This window comes from Castanea sativa, chromosome 11, assembly GCF_040712315.1.
Source record: "Castanea sativa cultivar Marrone di Chiusa Pesio chromosome 11, ASM4071231v1".
NCBI lineage: Eukaryota > Viridiplantae > Streptophyta > Magnoliopsida > Fagales > Fagaceae > Castanea > Castanea sativa.
Window position 1 is genome coordinate 34771455 of NC_134023.1, and position 21196 is coordinate 34792650.

The 21196-nt window shown below is 38.1% G+C and overlaps 1 protein-coding gene across 1 annotated transcript; it reads left to right on the plus strand.

The window, feature by feature from the left end:
• Nucleotides 1–13871: 13871 nt before the first annotated feature.
• Nucleotides 13872–20743, plus strand: LOC142617882 (protein argonaute 4B-like). Its single transcript, XM_075790864.1, has 22 exons — nt 13872–14120; nt 15068–15273; nt 15372–15584; nt 15677–15813; nt 15906–16000; nt 16083–16174; nt 16268–16430; nt 16509–16625; nt 16706–16813; nt 16942–17004; nt 17089–17202; nt 17303–17468; nt 17595–17707; nt 17800–17937; nt 18125–18279; nt 18435–18497; nt 19106–19169; nt 19264–19378; nt 19480–19553; nt 19852–19946; nt 20063–20094; nt 20524–20743. Exons 1-22 carry the CDS (start codon nt 13872–13874, stop codon nt 20697–20699), a joined length of 2748 nt encoding a protein of 915 aa, XP_075646979.1. The 3' UTR covers nt 20700–20743.
• The last annotated feature ends 453 nt before the right edge of the window (nt 20744–21196 follow it).

The window sequence follows — 21196 nt, forward strand, 5'->3', positions numbered from 1 at the left end:
AAGAAAGGAATAGTTGTGGTAGCTCATTTTTCAAGGTCTCCGTATCCTTGGGCAACGAAGGCGTTCCAGCCGGCCCAGTGGTGGGCATGGCACTTGTTGAACGCCCTTATGCGAGATTGGCGGGAGATGGGAGCCGTCACAGTAGTCGGGGACCGGGTGACGGTGCTCGGCGCACTTCGGCCTGTGCGATCTCCCCGCTCTGTGGCGGGCCACTACCCTTGCCTTTGTCCGGCTTTCTTCTTTGACCGGGTGGGGTGTTGTCGTGGTTTTTTGGGGTCCTTGCGGTCGTCCCCTCGGTATCCCCTTTTCTCTTCTTCTTGGGATCTCGAGTGGAAGTTTTGGCTCGAGTTGTAGGAGAGGTGGCAAAGATGGGGAACTTGGGACGCCGTCTTGTTCCGGCGACGCCTTGCCTTACTCTCTTGATTAGGAGATCCTGCATCCTGTCCATATCTTCCTCGGATACGTCTTGGTCGGGCAATTATGAACACGAATTCCGGAAGGCCTCGGTGGCTTCTTTATCTCGTCGATAAAATGAGCGGTCACATGAGATCTTTGGTGCTCTTCTAGTTGGAATTGATCTATCTCTTCGTCTAGCGTGTGCGAAGAAGACACACCTTTCTTACGTTCTTGTTCCTTTGAGAATGCACGGCGAGAGTTCTTATGATAGAACATCCCGTATAGAATGGTGTTAGGGGCGTCGGAGATCGTGGTCGTCCAAAAAATGGGGCCGGAGCTACGTTTATCTTCCTTCGCCTTCGGTCATCGGCTACTATGGCGTTTTCTATCTCTGGAAATCAGGAGATGAAAGTGTATCCTAGGATCAGATGAGCCGCTGCGCGGGTTGTAGGTCCTCGACGACAAACACCTCGGAGCGCGATTACCCGGTTAAGATGCAACGTTGCGGTGGCTTAGCGTGGGCGCACGTGTCGGCTGTCTACTTGAGGAAGACACCAAATCGGACTAATATGGTCGGATTCATACAATACGCTGATGAACCTAAATAAACGTGAATGCATGTAAGTGTATTTTGGTCAATAGAGGGGTTGTGCGGGGGAAGGAATGCTAATCCTAAGGTGTCGCCACTGGATCTCCCCACTCAAGCAGGGCGGTGGAGGCCGTCGTGCCGGTTCCCGAGAGACGATCGAGTAGTCATCCTTCATGCCTTTGTTGGATTTGGGCGAGACGGGGAGGTGCTTTAACGACCTTTGGAGCGAGACTTAATGTAATAACCTACTTTGGAAAGTTTATGGGACTCGTGCAGAAAGACAACATCGTGCCGAGGTGAGGTTCCAAACCCATCTACTCGTTCAGAGCATCGACACTACCCAAAACTCTAAAACGTTTGGGAGACGTGGTCGGGGCACGAACGGTGGTTGCGAAGGTACTCCTGAAGATTACGAGGCCTCATTGGGAGGGTCGTCCCACCCTCGGCAAAGGCTATCATTGGGATGATAACCTCTCCCTCCTTTCTAGAACCGGCCACGGCCTGTAGACGATATTTCAAACCTACATCGCGGGAATGTGATACTTGGCTCTAAAGCCTTCCATTCCGGCGGCGGTATCAACTAGACACTTAAATCTACCCATCGAAAAGAACGAAAGGCTAAACTGCAAGGGAGAATTTTACAAGGATGGCCAGGGACTATATCAGGGAGAAAAGGTTAAAGAGAGAGAGTAAGAACTTACAAAGATAAAGGTGTGCAAATTTCCCACGGTTTTATGAGGTAAAGTATGATTCTTTGATGTTTTGATAGGATTATACAGGAAATTAAATGAAAGGCGCAGGTTCACAGAAGCGTCACGATGTGCGGAAAAGCGGCCTCGAAATTATGTTATCCCGCCCAAATTTTCGTGGAGTAACGAGGACGCGTTGGATACCGTCTCGCGCGTTGAACGTGGAAGACAAAGTGTAGCTTACGGTCATAAATGCGCGCGTTTTTGAAAATAAAACCGCCGGGTGGCCGCATCTTCGGGACGCGAAACGTTCACGCTTGTAATCACTCCGCAAAGTGTGTAAAGTGGGTTATAAGCCAGATCAAAACCTATTGTTCTCCTCGGACGTTGAGAATAGTGTTTTGAGGGGCTATTGTAGGGAAATAAAAAGACTGCGATGGAGATATGGGCCTTTGGGCCGTGCTAAAAAAGAAGGCCGACCTGCTTCTTTGAGTTTAGAACTTGTTAGTACTACGGGTCGGCCCATGCGCGGGATCAGGATCCGGCGGAGTGAATTTCTCTTCGGACGAACAGATACGGACTTCATGATAAACGTTAGGCAATGACATGGTTAAAACCGAGTGGATAAAGGGGTAAACCCTTGAAATGTCTGGAAACCGTGTAAGAGAAACACCAGGATAAAGGCATCGCCTCCACATTCGCCACCTACCACCTGGCCGCATTAATGAGGAAATGACACTTTTGAACGGTGGAAGGAAACTTCGTTCTGTGAAAACAGAAAAATATCTAGGCTAAGGGGAGTTTTAGGGCAACACGTGTACAGGCATAAAAAAGAAGAGTATTTAGACAACACGGCAATGAGGATGCTAGCACAACCTAAAGGAAAGAGAAAAAGAGAGCGAGAAATAATATAAGAACGATTCTCGGCTTACGTCGAGCGAGGTTGACTTACGGTATTCCTTGTTGTTTTCAAGTGTTTTATAATCCTTGGCTTGTCATTTAGTCTCGAACGCCTTCTAACTGGGTTTGAGCCCGCGCTACCACCTGAAGTACATTGTTTAAGGCTCGTTGGGCACAGGCAAAAATGCTTGTTCTTGGGGCCAGGTGCAATTGTGCACTTACAATAACAATACAATAATTTAAGTAATAAAAAATACAAAAACAATTCAAACAACGCAATAAAACAATTAAAAATATATAAACAACATAAAAATATAAATTAAATAATACAACATAAAAAATCATAAATTTAAAATTAGGAGGCTATAAACACATGTATGTCTTGTAAAAAAAACGTATAAAATATTTTTTAATTATTTAAATATAAATGGGTCAAGTGCGGGGGAAAATGTTAACACCCATCCCTACCCCATTTGTTATGTGGGGTGGGTAAAACCAGTCCATTAAGGGTGGGTGAGGCGGGTGCCGGTTTAAATTCTCATCCCTACGACCTACTATTGCTATATATAGAGCACCACACCAAAACCTCCTATGTGGTTTACCATCTCTCTAAAATTACCACTCTTTTGTTTCTACAAACTCTTTGTGCTCAAGTCTCAAGGTATTTTTTACATAAATTTCTCTTTTGTAGTTATTTTTGTTTTTCATTTTTTTTCTTTAATATTATGTGTGGATCTTTTTTCATATTTTTACTTCCATTGCCTATATATATGTTTGTGTAATATTATATATATATATATATATATATATATATATATATATATATATATATATATAAACAAACAAACGTTTAGATACCATGTTTGATTCTAGAGTTTTTATAGATGGAGGTTGATAGGGTACGATAGAGCGCCAACCCCGACGTCGTCCATAGAGGTCGTCCAGGACTTAGCCAGTGAAGCAAGGACCCCGGAAACCTCACCAATAACTACCTCGTCCATGAAGGAAGAAGCTTGGACGAGGTTCGTATGATCAGGGAACGAGTCGCCTCGTCCTAGAGAGTCGCGAAGCTCGTCGTGAACAAAATCCGTCCATAGGAGGAACGACCCTTATTTCTAAGCTAGGTACACTCGACAAGAAGATCCTCGGACGAGGCTGTCACACTTAGGAAAATTTTCGAGTGTAATATTACAACTCCTTATTACACGTATAACTTCCAGTGACCGTTGTGTGAGAAGTATATAACTCCTAAGCGGTTATGGACGTTATCTTTGAACCCTCACACCTCCTCGAATCCAGGGGAGGTTACAAGTGTGATAACTTTCTTTAGGACACTATATAAACGCTCATTCAGACCAAACAAAGGTACGCTTTATATTTCCCAAAAAGTTGGAACTCCGAAAATATAGAGAGAAAACTAACTTTACCATCGGAGGGTTCTTGGCCAGCAACCCTAGTCACCTTTGATCCCTTTTCTTTCTTTTTCAGGCCATCGAAAGAGCAAGTAGTCCTTTCAAGTCTGGAGCATCCAACCTACTGATTTTCTTCGCATTATTAGTTGGCGCCGTCTGTGGGAAGATTCTCTGTTCTTTTCGTTCGATTATCTGTTTTGTTGTCAACGATTAGCCTTTCTCAGACAAAAGGCTAAATGGTTCGAACAAGATTAAGGGCTACCAGCCCAGGCCACCAGGAGAGTAGGGATGCTTCTAGTAATCCCTTTCGCGATCGCAGGTCAGCTCCTGTCATGCAACCGCCTTCTGTTCAACATATACAATCCATGGCTGCCGCTATGGCAGAACTTACCCGTCAGAATCAGGAGTTGAATAGGGAGATCAACCTTAGGAGGCAGCGCCAAGATGGGCACATGGAAGGACGAGCCCAGAGTCAGGAAGGTGGAGGAGAAAATGTTGAATCCGAAAATCAAACAAGGGGTACCGTTTCAAGAAAAGTGCCACATTTGGAAAGAGAGATGGACCAGATGAGAAAAGCCATGAATGAGTTGAGGGAGAACATGAGGCGGGCGAACCCAGTGGATGATTTAGTTCACCAAACGGACTCCCCTTTCACAGCTTCCATCAACAGTCATCCCTTACCTCCGAAATTCAAAATGCCTTCTTTGGATTCGTATGATGGAAATCGTGACCCGTGCGATCACATTGCTACTTTCAAGACGACCATGCACCTTCAAGGGGTCTCGGACGAGATTATGTGCAGAGCTTTCCCTACCACACTTAAGGGACCAGCGCGGGTGTGGTTCAGCAAAATACCCCCAAACTCAGTGGGATCATTTGAAAACTTGAGTAAGTTGTTTGTCAATAATTTCATTGGAGGACAGCGCCATAAGTGTTCCTCTTCTAGTTTGCTGACTATAGAGCAAGGGAAAAATGAGAGTTTGCGGTCCTTTATTACCCGGTTTAATAGGGAAGCCTTGATGGTGGACGAAATGGATGACAAGTTTTTGTTGACCACTTTCCACAATGGGGTCAATTCTGACTTGTTTATCCATAAGCTCTACGAGCAGGAACCACAGACTATAGCCGAACTCGTCCATTCGGCCCAAAATTTCATGAATGCTGAGGATGCTATCATAGCCAAGAAGAGAAAGAGAGCAGAGCGCTCAGAAGCAGGCTACCAGCGTTACTCAGATTAGGGACCTCGTCCAAAAAAGGCTCCGGTAGATGAGAGAAAAGACAAGGATGGTAAGAAGGCAAATTCTTCAGCGAGAAATCAGCAATACACACCCCTAAGTATGCCACTAGAGCAGGTCCTTATGCAAATCAAGGATGATCTGTCCTTGAAATGGCCGGATAAGATGAAAGGAGATCCTAACAAGCGCAATAGAAGCAAGTATTGCCGCTTTCATAAAGACCACGGGCATGACACGGACGAGTGCTTTGATTTGAAGCAGCAGATAGAGAACCTCATTAGACAAGGAAAGCTAAGGAACTTCCTTGGACGAGACCAGAGAGATGAGAAACTGAAAGCTAAGGTGGAAGAGTCATCACGACCCCCACTAGGAGAGATAAGGGTAATTATCGGAGGAAACTCGGCAGCGCAGTCATCCAAGTCGAGAAAGACATACCTGAAGGTGATGCAGAACATCCAGCTGTCTGGACGACCTCTTAAGACGAGGGAAGTAGACAAGTAGGCCATTACGTTCACAGATGAGGACGCAGGATGACTTCATCACCCCCATGATGACGCGATAGTCATCACCCTACTCATTGCTGACTACATGACCAAGAGGGTGTTGATAGACAATGGCAGTTCTGCGGACATTTTGTATTACCCCGCCTTCCAACAAATGAGGCTAGGACGAGATCAGCTTCGACCAATGAATTCGCCATTGGTGGGATTCGGAGGAATGAAGGTGCAACCAGTGGGCACCATCGCATTACCGGTGGTCGTTGGAACATATCCACAGCAGATAACCAAGGAGGTGAATTCCCTTGTAGTTGATTGTGCATCGTCATATAATGTATTTATTGGAAGACCAACTCTAAATAGTTGGAAGGCGGTAACCTCTACCTACCACTTGTCCATCAAATTTCCGACCGAGCACGGAGTGGGCCAAGTACAAGGAGATCAATTAGCCGTCAGAGAGTGCTACTTAGCCATGCTAGCGATGGACGAGCATATACAGGCAATGAGTATAGACGGGAGAAGGATCGCAGCAGAACCCACTAAGGTGTTAGAAGACGTCCCTATGGACGAGAACCAGCCTGAGAAGTTCACTAGAATTGGGGCGAGCATGGAAGAAGAGGCAAAGCATGCTTTGGTCAAGTTTTTGAAGAAAAGCCTTGATGTCTTTGCATGGAGTCATGAGGACATGTCTGGTATTGATCCAAGTGTTATTACTCACAGCCTGAACGTGTGTCCCTATTCAAAACTAGTGCGTCAGAAGAAAAGGTTTTCGCTCCTGAGCGAGACAATGCCATCAAGGAAGAAGTCCAGAAGTTGGTTACCGCGAAGTTCATCCGAGAAGTTTATTATCCAAATTGGTTGGCGAATGTAGTCATGGTGAAGAAAGCTAACAGTAAGTGGCGAATGTGCATGGACTTTACTGACTTAAACAAAGCTTGCCCCAAGGATAGTTACACATTGCCACGCATTGACCAACTGGTGGACTCAACGGCAGGTCATAGGGTGCTGAGCTTCATGGACACCTTCTCAGGCTACAACCAGATAAAGATGGATAAAGCAGATCAAGAAAAAACTTCATTTATTACAAGACAAGGGTTGTATTGCTACAAAGTGATGCCCTTCGGTTTGAAGAACACAGGGGCGACTTACCAAAAACTGGTTAACCACATGTTCCGTCCTCAAATCGGGCGAAATGTGGAGGTTTATGTAGATGATATGCTGGTGAAAAACCTGGACGAGGAAAATCATTTGGACGACCTTCAGGAGACTTTTGATACACTTCGGCGATATAACATGAAATTAAATCCAAGCAAGTGTGCTTTTGGAGTTTCGTCGAGGAAGTTTTTGGGGTTCATGGTTTCGCATAGAGGAATTGAAGCAAATCTGGAAAAAATCCAGGCGATATTGAATATGGAACCACCGAAAAATATCAAGGAAGTCTAGTCTCTTACCGGACGAGTTGCCACCCTTAACAGGATTGTGTCGAACGCTACTTACAACTGTTTGCCATTCTTTAAAGTCCTCAGGAAGGCATTTGAGTAGACAGACGAGTGTCAAAAGGCTTTCCAAGACTTGAAAACATATCTCATGACAGCGCCGTTGTTGAGTCCGTCTGTACTTGGAGAAGAGCTATATTTGTACTTGGCGGTGTCCCCGCACGCAGTAAGCTCGGCGTTGATCAGAGAAGAGGGGAGACAACCCCAGACTTGGACGACCTCCTGTGCTTCACTCTCTTCTCCTTCAGACGGCTGGGGAGATTCTCAAGATTAACAGCTTTTGACAGGCTTCTCTTATCACCTACAGCAGGACGAGCCCGAGTTTCAACGTCTTACTTGCTTGCCTCGTCCACAACTTCCTTGCCATTGTTCTCTTTCATAGTAGCCATTCATGCAAAGAAAGTTGTTAGCATCATTCAAAAAAAAAAAAAAAAAAAATATATATATATATATATATATATATATATATATATATATACACGCACACACATAATATGATGATGGTAATGGCAAAATGAACGAAATGACGAAGAAATCTTTCAAGGCAAAAACTTACGTCTACGGATTGTAATTTCGTGAGCTGTGGCTTCTGGAGAGGGCTCAAGGCCAAGTCCCCAAGTCACGAGGTGTTGAAAGGTAACCAAGGAATGGAAGTCCCTCTCTGGGTGAAGATGAGCTTTTTGAACACATCCCAAATAAAACTTGTTCAAAGACGGCCTTCTAACACCTGCAGTAAGGACGTGGAGCTTAGTTAGTATAGAACGACGTGTGATAAAGGTAATACTATAATAGTAATAAGCATACCTTCAGGACGAAGGTTCCCTAACTCTCCTATATATGGGGCAAATGGATCCCTGTCCACCTCAACAAGGTGTCCTGCCCAAAAACCAGAGACGAAGAAAAACTCCGTCTTCCAATTCCTATCTGATGTGACCAATGATTTTATTATCCTACAATCTCTTCTTCTGGCTGTAAATTGATAAAAGCCATGGGATTGGCTAATTTCAGAGGGTTTGTAGTAGAAAAGGAATTCGTCCACGGTAAGGAGACAATCCCTTTCAAAAACCTCTCTCCACAAAATTTGCATAGAAACGATGAGTCTCCATGCATAGGGATTGAACTGACATAGCCCTAAACCCAATATAGTGAGCAACTCCCTAGTAAATGCATTGAGAGGCAACCTAAGACCTCCTAGAAGATAGGCCTCATAAATTCCTATGCCAAAATGAGGTTGGCAACACCACTCATCACGGACGGCCAACCTAGGGTTTAGCTCATTTGGGATCTGATACTAGCTCTTAAAAGATGCTAATTTCTTCTCGTCCATCTTAGAAGGAACCCCCACAGCACAGCTATAAATGGTCTCAACCTCGTCCTTCTGAGTGGACGAGGGAACACTGGAAGGACCAGCCCCAGACCCAAGTGCCGCTCTCGTCCTAAATTCCTCTTGAAAGACTTCCAGGGGAACCCAGGAACCCCGGAAACATACTCACCTATGGTGTTACCCCCACTACTACTACTGTTACTACTAGAACCACTGTAACTAGTTGAGTTGTGGTATTCGTCTATCTCTTTGTCAACACTATTACTAGACAAAGAAAAAACTTCAGACATTGTGAAAATTTAAGGGAAACCTAAAGACGAGTGTTAAGAAAATACCTGGCTCTAGACAAAGGGAAACTAGGGATGCTGGAATACTTCTAGACGAGGCGATGGACGAGGAATGTCAAACAAGAAAATTTGAAAAATGCAGAGGGTATGGGAGGAAATCTACTATTTATAGGCATTGAAAAATGGAACCTGGAACGACGTGATCAATCAGGAAGAGCCACATGGCAACTTCCACGAAAACACGAACCAACGCAACGGTTAACCAACAAAGTAATGATGCGTGGCACAATCCGAAACCAATGGAACTCAACCATCAAGATCGTGACACCTGGGGTAACTCATGATCATGAACAAGGAAATGCATGTCCAAAGACCAGGAGCTCTGGACGACCTTTGGACGAGGGGGCAACTGATAGGGTACGATAGAGCGCCAACCCCGACGTCGTCCATAAAGGTCGTCCAAGACTTAGCCAGTGAAGCAAGGACCCCAGAAACCTCACCAATAACTACCTCGTCCATGAAGAAAGAAGCTTGGACGAGGTTCGTATGATCAGGGAACGAGTCGCCTCGTCCTAGAGAGTCGCAAAGCTCATCCTGAACAAAATCCGTCCATAGGAGGAACGACCCTTATTTCTAAGCTAGGTACGCTCGACAAAAAGACCCTCGGACGAGGCTGTCACACTTAGGAAAATTTCCGAGTGTAATATTACAACTCCTTATTACACGTATAACTTCCAGTGACCGTTGTGTGAGAAGTATATAACTCCTAAGCGGTTATGGAAGTTATCTTTGAACCCTCACACCTCCTTAAATCCAGGGGAGGTTACAAGTGTGATAACTGTTTTTAGGACACTATATAAACGCCCATTCAGACCAAACAAAGGTACGCTTTATATTTCCCAAAAAGTTAGAAATCCGAAAATATAGAGAGAAAACTAACTTTGCCATCGGAGGGTTCTTGGCCGGCAACTCCGGTCACCTTTGATCACTTTTCTTTCTTTTCCAGACCATCGAAAGAGCAAGTAGTCCTTTCAAGTCCGGAGCATCCAGCCTACTGATTTTCTTCGCATTATCAGAGGTAAATCCTACAAGAAAGCTTAGAAGCAATGGATGCCACCAAAGTACCTTGATTTTTATTTTCTCATGTTTGACATCTTAGTTTTGTTGGATAAATACTTTGTGCTATAGAATTTTTTTTTTTTTTTTTTTTTTTGTATCACTCTATTTGCTTTTTCCCCCTAAAAATATTTTTGGAACATAAATAGTGTGCCTTTGTTTCATCTTATAAAAAATATACAATATGGTTATTTTTTTCAAAATACATATATCTTTGTTTCATATTATAAATATTGTTTTTCAGATATTTTTAACTAATTGTAGTATTGAGTATATTTAACAATTGTTAACTTTCCAGTGCATCGGATGAGTTATTGATTATACAGTAAAAGTTAGGAAGATGAGTTTAGAAGCCATAGCTGCTCCATGGTGGCTATCTTCTCTCTAGAACAAGTGGTTAAGTCAATAAATTTTAAATTACAAAACTCTATTAGCTAAGTTTTAAGAAATTAAAATTCTACTCCAATTGAAGTTCAATTTCACAAAATTTCTTCTAAAATTAAAAATTTATAGTAATTATTATGATAATTTATCATAATATAGTATAATAAAGATGTCTCTGCATTTTGATAATTTAATTTAAATGAAATTGTCTTTCAATAATATTTTTTAAAATATATTTTTCTTTTATATAGGAATTTTAATGAATCCATGTACGGGATTACTAGAATACCGACCGAATACTACTAGTTGTGATCAATAGTCGATTTTTTTTAGATGAATTAGTAGTAGAGATTAAATTAATCGTTTAAATGGAACACACTATCATAATTCATAACAGTAGTTTATTATTGATAAAAAAATAATAATAATCGTAACTCATTGTTATTCCACTTCTGAAAGAAAATCCACAAATCAAAGGTCTCCGTTTGCAAACACAACATAGATATGAGAGGTTTTAGGACTACGATTTTTTTTATTCATATTTTGTCAAAAAACAGAAAACTAAAATTCTAAAATTACATGATAAATTACAACTATTGTTTTGTGTCAGATCGTGAATGGTAAAAAAAAATAGTTAGTCAATGTATAAAAGTGACATGCAATTATTCAAAATTTGCCAGCTAGAATAATTATAGCAAAACTTGTGACTTTTTTATAGGTACTAGATCGAAATACACTAAAAAAAAAAAAAAATTGTACTCCTAAAAGAAATAGATTTTCACGGCCCCTAGATTTCCTCCACAGATACACACGTAACTTGTAACACGTTAAGACGCGTGAAATCCTCAAACAAAAACCTTATCACATCATCGGAGTAGAAAAGCCAAACCCAAAACGCACAACAACCCAAACAGGTTTTTCTCTCTTTGTGTTTTTATAGTTTATTATTAATCTTTTCTCATCACAAATCACAAGAACGTCACCATGAATATGACCCTCTCAAAAGAAAATATATATATATATATATATATATATATATATATATATATATATATATATATATATATATATTTGACTCCAATTCAAAACTCTAACCCAAAAAGAGAAAATACATGTCAATCACTTTCACAATAATTCCATCATATTTTTTTCTACTACTCACAATCTGACACATTGACATATTAAAGTGGAACACATGCTAGTCACTTTCACCATAACTCCATCATCTTTTTCTCTACCACTCACAATCCGACACATTGACTAGTTAAAGTTATAATAAAGTTACAATAAAAGAATATTTTTATAATAAAAAAATAGAAATATATATATAGATAGACTCCTAAAGATGTGAAACCCTCGAACAAAACTTTATTATCATCTTCATCAAAGTGAGGAAAGCCAAACCCAAAAACACATCAACAAAGAGTAGAGGTTCTTCTATATATGTGTTTTTTTAGTTTACCAATCTTATCTCGCTCATACCTACCATCTAGGGCTTTCGTTTTTCTTCTTCAACTCTCAGGTTACATTGGTATGTTCTCACACGTCCATTCTTTCTCTCTCTCAGTCTCTCTTTCTAGTGTTGTCTGTCTCTTATACTAAATATGGAACTATAGGGTTCTGTTCACTGCTGATCACAGTGCTTTGCTTTTTTCTTATAGAAACTAGGCTCTTGTTTCTCATCACATATACATTGTTTCTTTTTCTTATAAAAAATACTATATATATGTTCTTCCTGGTTGTAAAGTTGTAACTCTTTGTTTTCCGAAGCTGTACGCTTTTGTGCAAGAATCATGTTCTTTTAATAATTTGCTTCGTTTTTTTTTTTTTTGGGATAAATCAGATTAAGTTTTATTTGCTTCCTATTAATCGGATATTTATGATAGCGTTTTTTAAATTTAAAAAGAGATTTTTTTTTTTTGTACAAAGATTTTTTTTTTCTTATCGAAAAAAACTTGTTTATTATGTCTTATTTTTCTCATACTTCAATAGGCATGTTTACAAAATACTAATGTTTCAGACTTTCAGTGTATTGTAAAAAGTTTAGTTTGTTCTTGTATATAATAATATTTAATAATGTTTTGTTTTATGTTAAGTGTTAGCTTAAATGTATTAATAGATAAAGTTTGGTTACAAGTTTTTTTTAGTGAAAAAAAACACACAATAAAGAGGAAAATGGGTGTGGCAACAGCTAATAACTATAATTCTCACTAAAAAAATTAACATAACTACATATTTTAAAAATCTAATCATTAGGTATTATTTACTATTTGATTCATAAACTTATTATTTATGCATAATTTTATACTACAAAAATTTAAATGTTTTTTAATTGATAACATAGTTATTGATCTTTGATCTCGGCATGGAAGACGTAAGAGGGGAAAAAAAAAGAGTCACCCAATGGTGAATTTATTAAAAATAACATCGAATAAAAAGATATTGAATGAAATTATTTACATTAGCTACAAATAAGTTTGTAGCCAAACTTTGTCATATTGTTTATAATCATTATTATTGATTGAATTGAGAGTTATCCTCATCTTTTTGCAGTCTATGCTTTGCTAAATGTCCTGTGCTAGATGCTAGATATTTTACCATTAAACCTTTGGGTACCGCATGAGTCATGTAATTCTGTGTGTAGTTGGTGAGAATGGTGTTAAAAATGAAGGGAAACGCAAATTGGGTGTTTTCTTTGGATTTTTCTTCTGTATAAAGGGTTCATTCTCAAGATGTGAAGTCTCCCTTCTGTTTTAAAGAACCAGAACAATGCACTCATCCTTTTTGGGTACTTCTAAGTTAATAATTCCATTTGTATTGCTTCTTTTTGGAGAGCCAGCAAATGAAAAATAGATTCTTTTACCTTTCCCTTCGTGTGTCCTGCATCCTAACAGAGCAGGGGGTTAATTGTATTCCATACATTTTTACAGTATGGTCTCCTTTACATTGGATTGCCTGGGCTTGTTGTGGTAACTTAATGGACTTTGCTATTCCTTTTTGTAGTAGTTATGGTTAATTTACCTGTTTCCTTTAATACTCATACATATTTAACAATAAGTAAGGGCAAAAATGTGAGATATATATTTTTTAGTTTATCATTATAGTGGCTTTTATTTGTTTTGATGGCAATGTTTGTGTATCGTCCCAGATTTATTAGATATTGATTGAGTGTTTGTTGTGGATTGTGTGCTAAGTCCTATATCATGCATATTCTAGGTACCTTTAGGCTTCATTGACAACTACAATGAGTTTCAATGGTGACTAAACCAATCCTTTTGGAGAATAGCGCATATGTGACTAAGATTTTTCTTCTGATCATTACAAATTATATTAAAGCCCATTGCTGTCTCGAAGATACTGCCCCCATAAAGTGGGCCATTAATTAGATATTAATTGAGTTTGTTAATAACTACAAGAAACTTCTATTACGACTAAATTAATTTTTTTGGACTCTAACGCAAATATGGCTAGTGTTTTTTATTTGATCGTGCATTTTATCTGTGATTACATTATGCTTTAATTTTTTGGCTAAACAGGATTCAGGAAATGGCGTCTCCAGATGGCAGTGATAAGCTGGATTCTCTGCCACCTCCTCCACCCGTTGTCCCTGCCAATGTTATCCCCATCATAGCAGAACCGGCAAAGGTCTCCGAACCATTAAAGAAAACATCAACTCCCAAACGCTTGCCCATGGCCAGGCGTGATTACGGAACTAAAGGGCAGAGGCTGTCACTTCTAACTAACCATTTTAAAGTTGACGTGCCCAAGATTGCTGGTTGCTTCTACCATTACAGTGTATGTGTCTCCTTCTCTCAACACTTTCTGTGGTTCAGTCATGTTCAGAGGAGGGCGACTGATGAACCATAAGAAAGAGTGCATTGATAAAAACAAAAATAAAAATAAAATCTGGGAAGCAGGGACACAAAAATGTCAAGTACACACGCTAGAAGATTTTTTTTTTTTTTTAAATTCAGTTCTATTTTGATGTTTAATGTTGTTTATTTGAATTTTTTTAATGAGCGCCTAATTTATTTGAACTCTTTTATTCGTACTTTAAACAATATTTTATTGTCTTAAATTAATTTTAAGTATATTTCTAAACATTTCATTATTGTTACATACTTTTTAAATCCAGAATAAACATAACTTATTCCAAATATAATATATATATATATATATATATATATATACACACACTTAAAAATAAATATTAATTAATTAGTTAATTGTCATATCCTCAATATATCGTATCCTAATTTTTCAAGAAATGTCATGGCGTCGTACTACATATCATGTCCATATATGTGCTACATAGATCTAAAATCATATTAGTATAAGATATTTAGGATCTGAACTTACCTACATGAGAAACCAATTGATTTCTTGACTTGATGATAAAAGGCAAATTGTCATAGAGTGAATAACATAGATTGAAATACCATTTTATCTTTAAAAAATAAAAATAAAAATAAAAATAAAAAAAGATCACTTTAGTAAAAGTAAGAAAAAATAATATGTCAATTAAGGAAGTAATAAAATAAATGTCTTTAGAAATTGTAGAATAGAGGAAAATAATACATATGGAAGACGGTAACTAATTTTCAAGTATCCATAGCTAACCCAAAAATTCTTTAGCTAACCCAAAAATTCTTTAGCACTAAGGCTTTGTTTGTTGTTGTTGATGTTGGAATTGTTTTTACCGCCATTTTTATGTCCTGAGATTTTGGTTTTTGTGAGCTTAGGTTGCTCTGTCTTATGAAGATGGACATCCGGTTGATGCAAAAGGTATTGGAAGAAAAGTTATAGACAAAGCTAAGGAGGTCTACGATAATGAATTTCGAGGTAAAGAATTTGCTTATGACGGAGAGAATAGCTTGTTTACCTTCGGTCCTCTTGCACAAAATAAACTCGAACTCCTTGTGGTGTTGGACACTCCCTCGTCAAACAGGTAATGTGTTATTGTCTATAGTTTTCACTAGACTTAAAATATCATCTAATGTGTTTTGTTTAAGACACTGGCTTAGTAAAGTTGTAATTGTCTATCAGGGTCAGCAAAAGAGGTAGCCCTGGAGAAGATGAAAGTGATAGGAAGAGAACTAGGCGCCCATTTCAGTCCAAGACTTATAAGGTGCAGATAAGTTACACCGCAAAAATACCAATGCAAGCAATTCTGGATGCATTGCATGGTCAGGAATCAGATAGATTTCAAGAAGCTGTGAGAGTTCTTGACATCATACTAAGACAGAATGCAGCCAAGCAGTAAGTTTTAACTGTTTAGTGTTTGTGTGATAGTGTTTTTTCATGGCTTAACCTCAATATGATTTTGTCTAACTTAATACATATTTTTTCAGGGGTTGCCTCCTAGTCCGACAGTCATTCTTCCACGGCAAGGAAAGAAGCTTCGTAAATTTGGATGGTGGTGTCCTTGGATGCAGAGGTTTCCATTCGAGTTTCAGAGCCACACAAGGAGGTCTATCACTGAACATGGGTAAGTCTCTGTACAGATAGGCAGTTTCTATTGAAAACCATTTTTCAATCTCTGATTAATTGATTGTTCTCTTAATTCTTGTTCATGAGCAGACGTATCCACTACAATGATTGTACAGCCTGGGCCTGTAATGGATTTCCTCACCAGCAACCAAAAATCTGATCGTAATAGAATTGATTGGATAAAGGTAATTGTCTGTTTACTCTAAATGTTGGTAAGGTTGATGTATGTGGTTTGTTGATTTTGAACTTGTACTATTTTGCTTCCAGGCTAAGAAGACGCTGAAAAATTTGAGGATTAGAGTTAATAACAATGAGTACAAAATCACTGGATTGAGTGATCAAATTTGCAAAGATCAGAAGTAAGTTTTTTCAGCAGTTATCCATTTACTTTTTTGCTGACAATTTCAATGATTAAGCTGTAATCACTAAGACTTGCTTATACTTTATCATAGGTTTTCATTAAAGCAAAGAAAGGCAAATGGTGAAACCGAAGTTGTTGAAACAACTGTGTATGACTATTTTGTTAATCATAAGCAAATATACTTACCCAATTCAGCATATTATCCATGCATCAATGTTGGGAAACCAAAGCAACCAACCTACTTTCCTATTGAGGTGACAGATACTTCTGGATGTTAGATTTTTTTTTCTTTTTGGATTTAAAACTATAATCTAGTTTCTCTTCCTCTGTAGCTTTGCACCTTGGTTCCACTGCAACGCTATACCAAGGCATTGTCTGGTCAGCAAAGAGCTTCACTAGTGGAGAAATCACGACAAAAACCAAAAGAACGGATGGATTCTTTGAGAGATGTAGATTCTGTTAATATAGTTTGTATATTTGTCATTAAAAGCTGCTTAGATTCCAAGTTAAACTTGGCCTATTTTTGCAGGCATTTATAACTAGTAGGTATAATGACGACCAAATGCTTCGTTCTTCTGGAATTTCATTAAGTAGTGAATTTACCCAGGTTGAAGGTCGTGTATTGCCAACCCCAAGGGTAAATATCTGTTTGCTTGCCATGCTTGTGGCCTTCTCCTTCATTATTTCTGAATCTGGCTGCTTTGAATTTTTTTTTTTCTTCTCTTTTTACTGATTTTGCTTCTTTTTACTGATATGTTACTGCAGCTAACAACCGGTAATGGAGAGGAGTTCTTGCCTCGAAATGGAAGGTGGAATTTCAACAATAAGGTGTTGCTTTTCTTCTGTATTTTCATTTTGCTTGTTCTAATTTTCTATACTTGTTACTTGACATTTTTGTTTAATTGTCTATAGAAATTTGTAGATCCAGTGAAGATTGAGAATTGGGCTGTGGTGAACTTCTCAGCACGCTGTGATATATTAAGGCTGGTCAAAGACCTTAGGAAGATTGGTGAAGCGAAAGGGCTTGTAAGTATGCTGTATGCTGTGAATTAATTGTCATTACTGCTTCACCTTTTTGGTTAATTCATTATTTTTCTTCTAATTCTTTCTTATTTTTACATTGTAGTCCATTAGTCAACCAAGGGGAGAATTTCATGAGAGTCCTCAATATAGACATGCATCTGCACCAGTTAGAGTGGGTAGAATGATAGAGATGATCGGGTCCAAATTAAAGCAAAAACCAGAATTCTTTTTGTGTGTTCTTCCAGAGAGGAAGAACTCCGAGATTTATGGTTGGGCCACTTGAGTGTTTATATATATATACACACGCACACATGCACGCATACCTAATCTTGTTTCTGTTAGAACTTTGATATCTTAAATGATGTTTCTAATAAAATCAACCCATCATATTGAAGGTCCTTGGAAAAGGAGAAATCTTGTTCTTTGTGGAATTGTTACACAATGCATTGCACCTACAAGACTGAATGATCAGTACATAACAAATGTGCTACTTAAAATTAATGCCAAGGTAAAGAATCAAGATAACTTTGTGGAAATTGTCTTATTTTTCTCTGTTTATTCATTCTTTGATCCTGTTCTCACTTTCATGCCACCTTTCAGCTTGGAGGACTAAATTCACTGCTAACAATTGAGCGTTCTAATTCCTTACCTTTTGTTTCCGAAATTCCCACCCTAATCCTGGGAATGGATGTATCACATGGTTCTCCTGGCCGGTCTGATATGCCATCTGTTGCTGCAGTAAGTGATTTTTCCTTAATCTAAAACATTGTATGTCCTGGTTCTTGTTAATTGATATTCTTTCCATATTCAAAAAAAAATTCACCAATCTATGCTGACTGAAAACAGTGCCATGCTTTCACTAACAGAAGAAGCCAAGATAGTAATTTATTTGAAACATAGATTTTACATTTTGGAATTTTATTAGGTTGTTGGTTCCAGAGACTGGCCACAGATTTCACGCTATAGAGCTTCTGTCCGGACCCAATCACCAAAGGTTGAAATGATCGATTCTCTCTTCAAACCTGTACAAAAAACAAATGAAAATGGATTTACAAGGGTGGTGGATGAGGGAATTTTCAGGTAGGCTTCTCTTTAGTTTCCCCAATTACAAGATTAGCAAGTGTTGAATCTTCTTGATTTCTGTGCCAAATTCATCACTTGAATTCCAGAGATTTTAGCTGTCTATTTTTATTGGTTTGACTTACATTTTCCATTGTGCTCTTTAAACTATACAGGGAGCTGTTGATGGACTTCTACGAAAGTTCAAATAGGAAGCCTCAGCAGATAATTATTTTCAGGTACACAGTAGTCACCTATTGTTTTGCAATATCCCCTTGGGGCCAAAACTTATAAAATTATTAAAATAAAAATAAAAAACATATTTTTTATACAATTGGTAAAATACCTTTGTGTACATTGATAAATATCTATATGTATAAATATGCTTCTACAGAATTTTGGGAAGAAAATGTTTGAGAATATATGTATTGATAAGATAATTTGAATTTGATGACACAATTATTCTAATGATCTCTTAGCCCATGCTTTTTTAGCTCATTACCCAACAACATTCTCCATAAGAGTTCCCATGGTCCTGTGTGTGTCTTGTGTCTAGGTAAACATCATTTCAGGAGATGATACATTCATCTCCTGTAAATATTTTTTTCTAGAGGCCAAGCCGGTACACTTGCTGTTGAAATTTAATTTCAATAAGTCATTATTAATACAAATTAATATTTTCTGGTGTAATTATCTCACAGAAAATTTGGTATACTAACTGATCTCTAATGCTACAACTTGCACTGTTACAAAGATCAGTAAAGGTTTCTTCATCATTGTGCATTTTACTATTCTTACCCTCATTTCATTTCCTTGATCTGCTTATTTCTTGGTTGAATCTTGCTAGGGATGGAGTGAGTGAATCACAGTTTAATCAAGTGTTGAACATTGAATTGGATCAGATTATTGAGGTGTGCATATGACCAGTCTACCACTTCTTTCTAATCTCTTTACCTTGTAAGAAAGAAATTCTAGCTTTAACTAGAATTACCTTATGTCTTTCAGGCCTGTAAGTTCCAAGAGGAATCGTGGCATCCAAAGTTCACAGTAATTGTTGCACAAAAGAATCATCATACAAGGTTCTTCCAGGCTAGAGGAGCCACTGAAAATGTTCCACCTGGTTAGTCAATCTTTTATGAGAAACTTCAAAGGAAAAAGAAAAAAAAAAGGTCCTTACAGTAATTGGTTTATCTTCTTTTTTTTTCCCTTGATTCTTTGCAGGAACTGTCATTGACAGCAAAGTTTGTCACCCAAGGAACAATGATTTTTACTTGTGTGCTCATGTCGGGATGATTGTGAGTGTCTTTTTTACTAGAACTGGTTGATTTTGACTACAAAATGATCTTAGTTTGTATTTTCATGATGACATATGAAAAAGTCCTTTTTTTTTTCCTTTCCCTGCACTTTCTATAAAAGAAGTATATCTATATACGTTAGAAGTATAATTGCAGTAAGTGCTTATATATTCTAAAGAATGTTTATACGCTACCTTTATGTGTACCTTTTTTACTCTGTTCACGACTTACTATTACACATTTGTGGTACCTGATTATGCTATGTTGAAAATGTTATAATTAACTGAATTTTGAATAGGGGACAAGTCGACCTACACATTACCATCTTCTATATGATGAGATTGGTTTTTCAGCGAATGATCTGCAGGAGCTAGTTCATTCATTATCTTATGTGTAAGTATATATATACTACAAATTTTTATTTTTAAAGACAAAAGTTTCGATGATGGCAATGAATTTTTTCTTTGAGTGAATTTCAACTAAATTTACACATTTTTAATCTTATTCAGGTACCAAAGGAGCACTTCAGCCATATCAGTAGGTAATGTTTCTATGTTATTTGTTTATTTATCACATAATGCTCAAGTTCCCACTATAATCCTATGCTAGCTCATTTTGGTGCTATTAGTCCATTAAAAGTAGAGTTTGCTTATGTTGTTCATGGCATGGCAATTCTAGCAATAAGCAGTCAAATACAACCTCTACCAAATGATTTAATGTTTGTGTTGGGCTTAATTGATCAATTGAACCCGTCAAGTACTAAAACATTGTCAGATGGGATGTTAAGGACAGTCCACCATGTTTTGGAGACTGATAAAAGTGTTTGCATTATCGTTTTGTTAATGCAAAAACGTAGTGTTAGTATCATGGAGATATCAAATCTTGGTGACATATGTGTGTTAGACTATTTCACTTGGTTGTCTGAGTTTTTCTTAAATGTCTTACCATTTTATTTTTGTGGTTATTGCAGTTGCTCCAATCATGTACGCCCACTTGGCGGCCTCCCAGGCGACACAGTTTATTAAGTTTGATGACATATCAGACCGTTCCTCTTCGGGTGGTGGTGTCACATCTTCTGGTGCTGTCCCAGTGCCAGAATTGCCCAAATTGAACGATGCAGTTAAATCTTCCATGTTCTTTTGTTAAGGAATTGATTTAAGCTGATTGAGTCACTAGATATAATTTTAGGTATTAAGCTAGCTTAGGGAAGGGTTTCACACAAGTTTTTGAGTTAGCGTTTTTTTTTTTTTAAACAATTAAACACAATTCTTTGTTTTCAATCTTATAAACAGTTCATTAGAATTTGTAATAGTACTGCTCCAACCAAATAGGATCTGATAGTTACTTTTAGATGTTTCAAGACCTGTGTGTGGGAATGTTGATTGATGTCAATGCCTTAACTTTTCTCTTGGGTGTTTCAAAAGAGACGTTTAGGATTCAAATTCCTCTTCCCAATTGTAACTATCAAATTATCAAAAAAGAATATTGCTATACATGCCTTTTCTTTCTTTATTGATCTATTTGTTTATGTTACTATGCAATTTGCAATGAGCTACTAAACATTGTTCACTGGTAACGATGCTTCACTATTTTTTTAAAAGGGTCTAATTAATGCGTGCCCTTAGGACACACATTAAATCTTC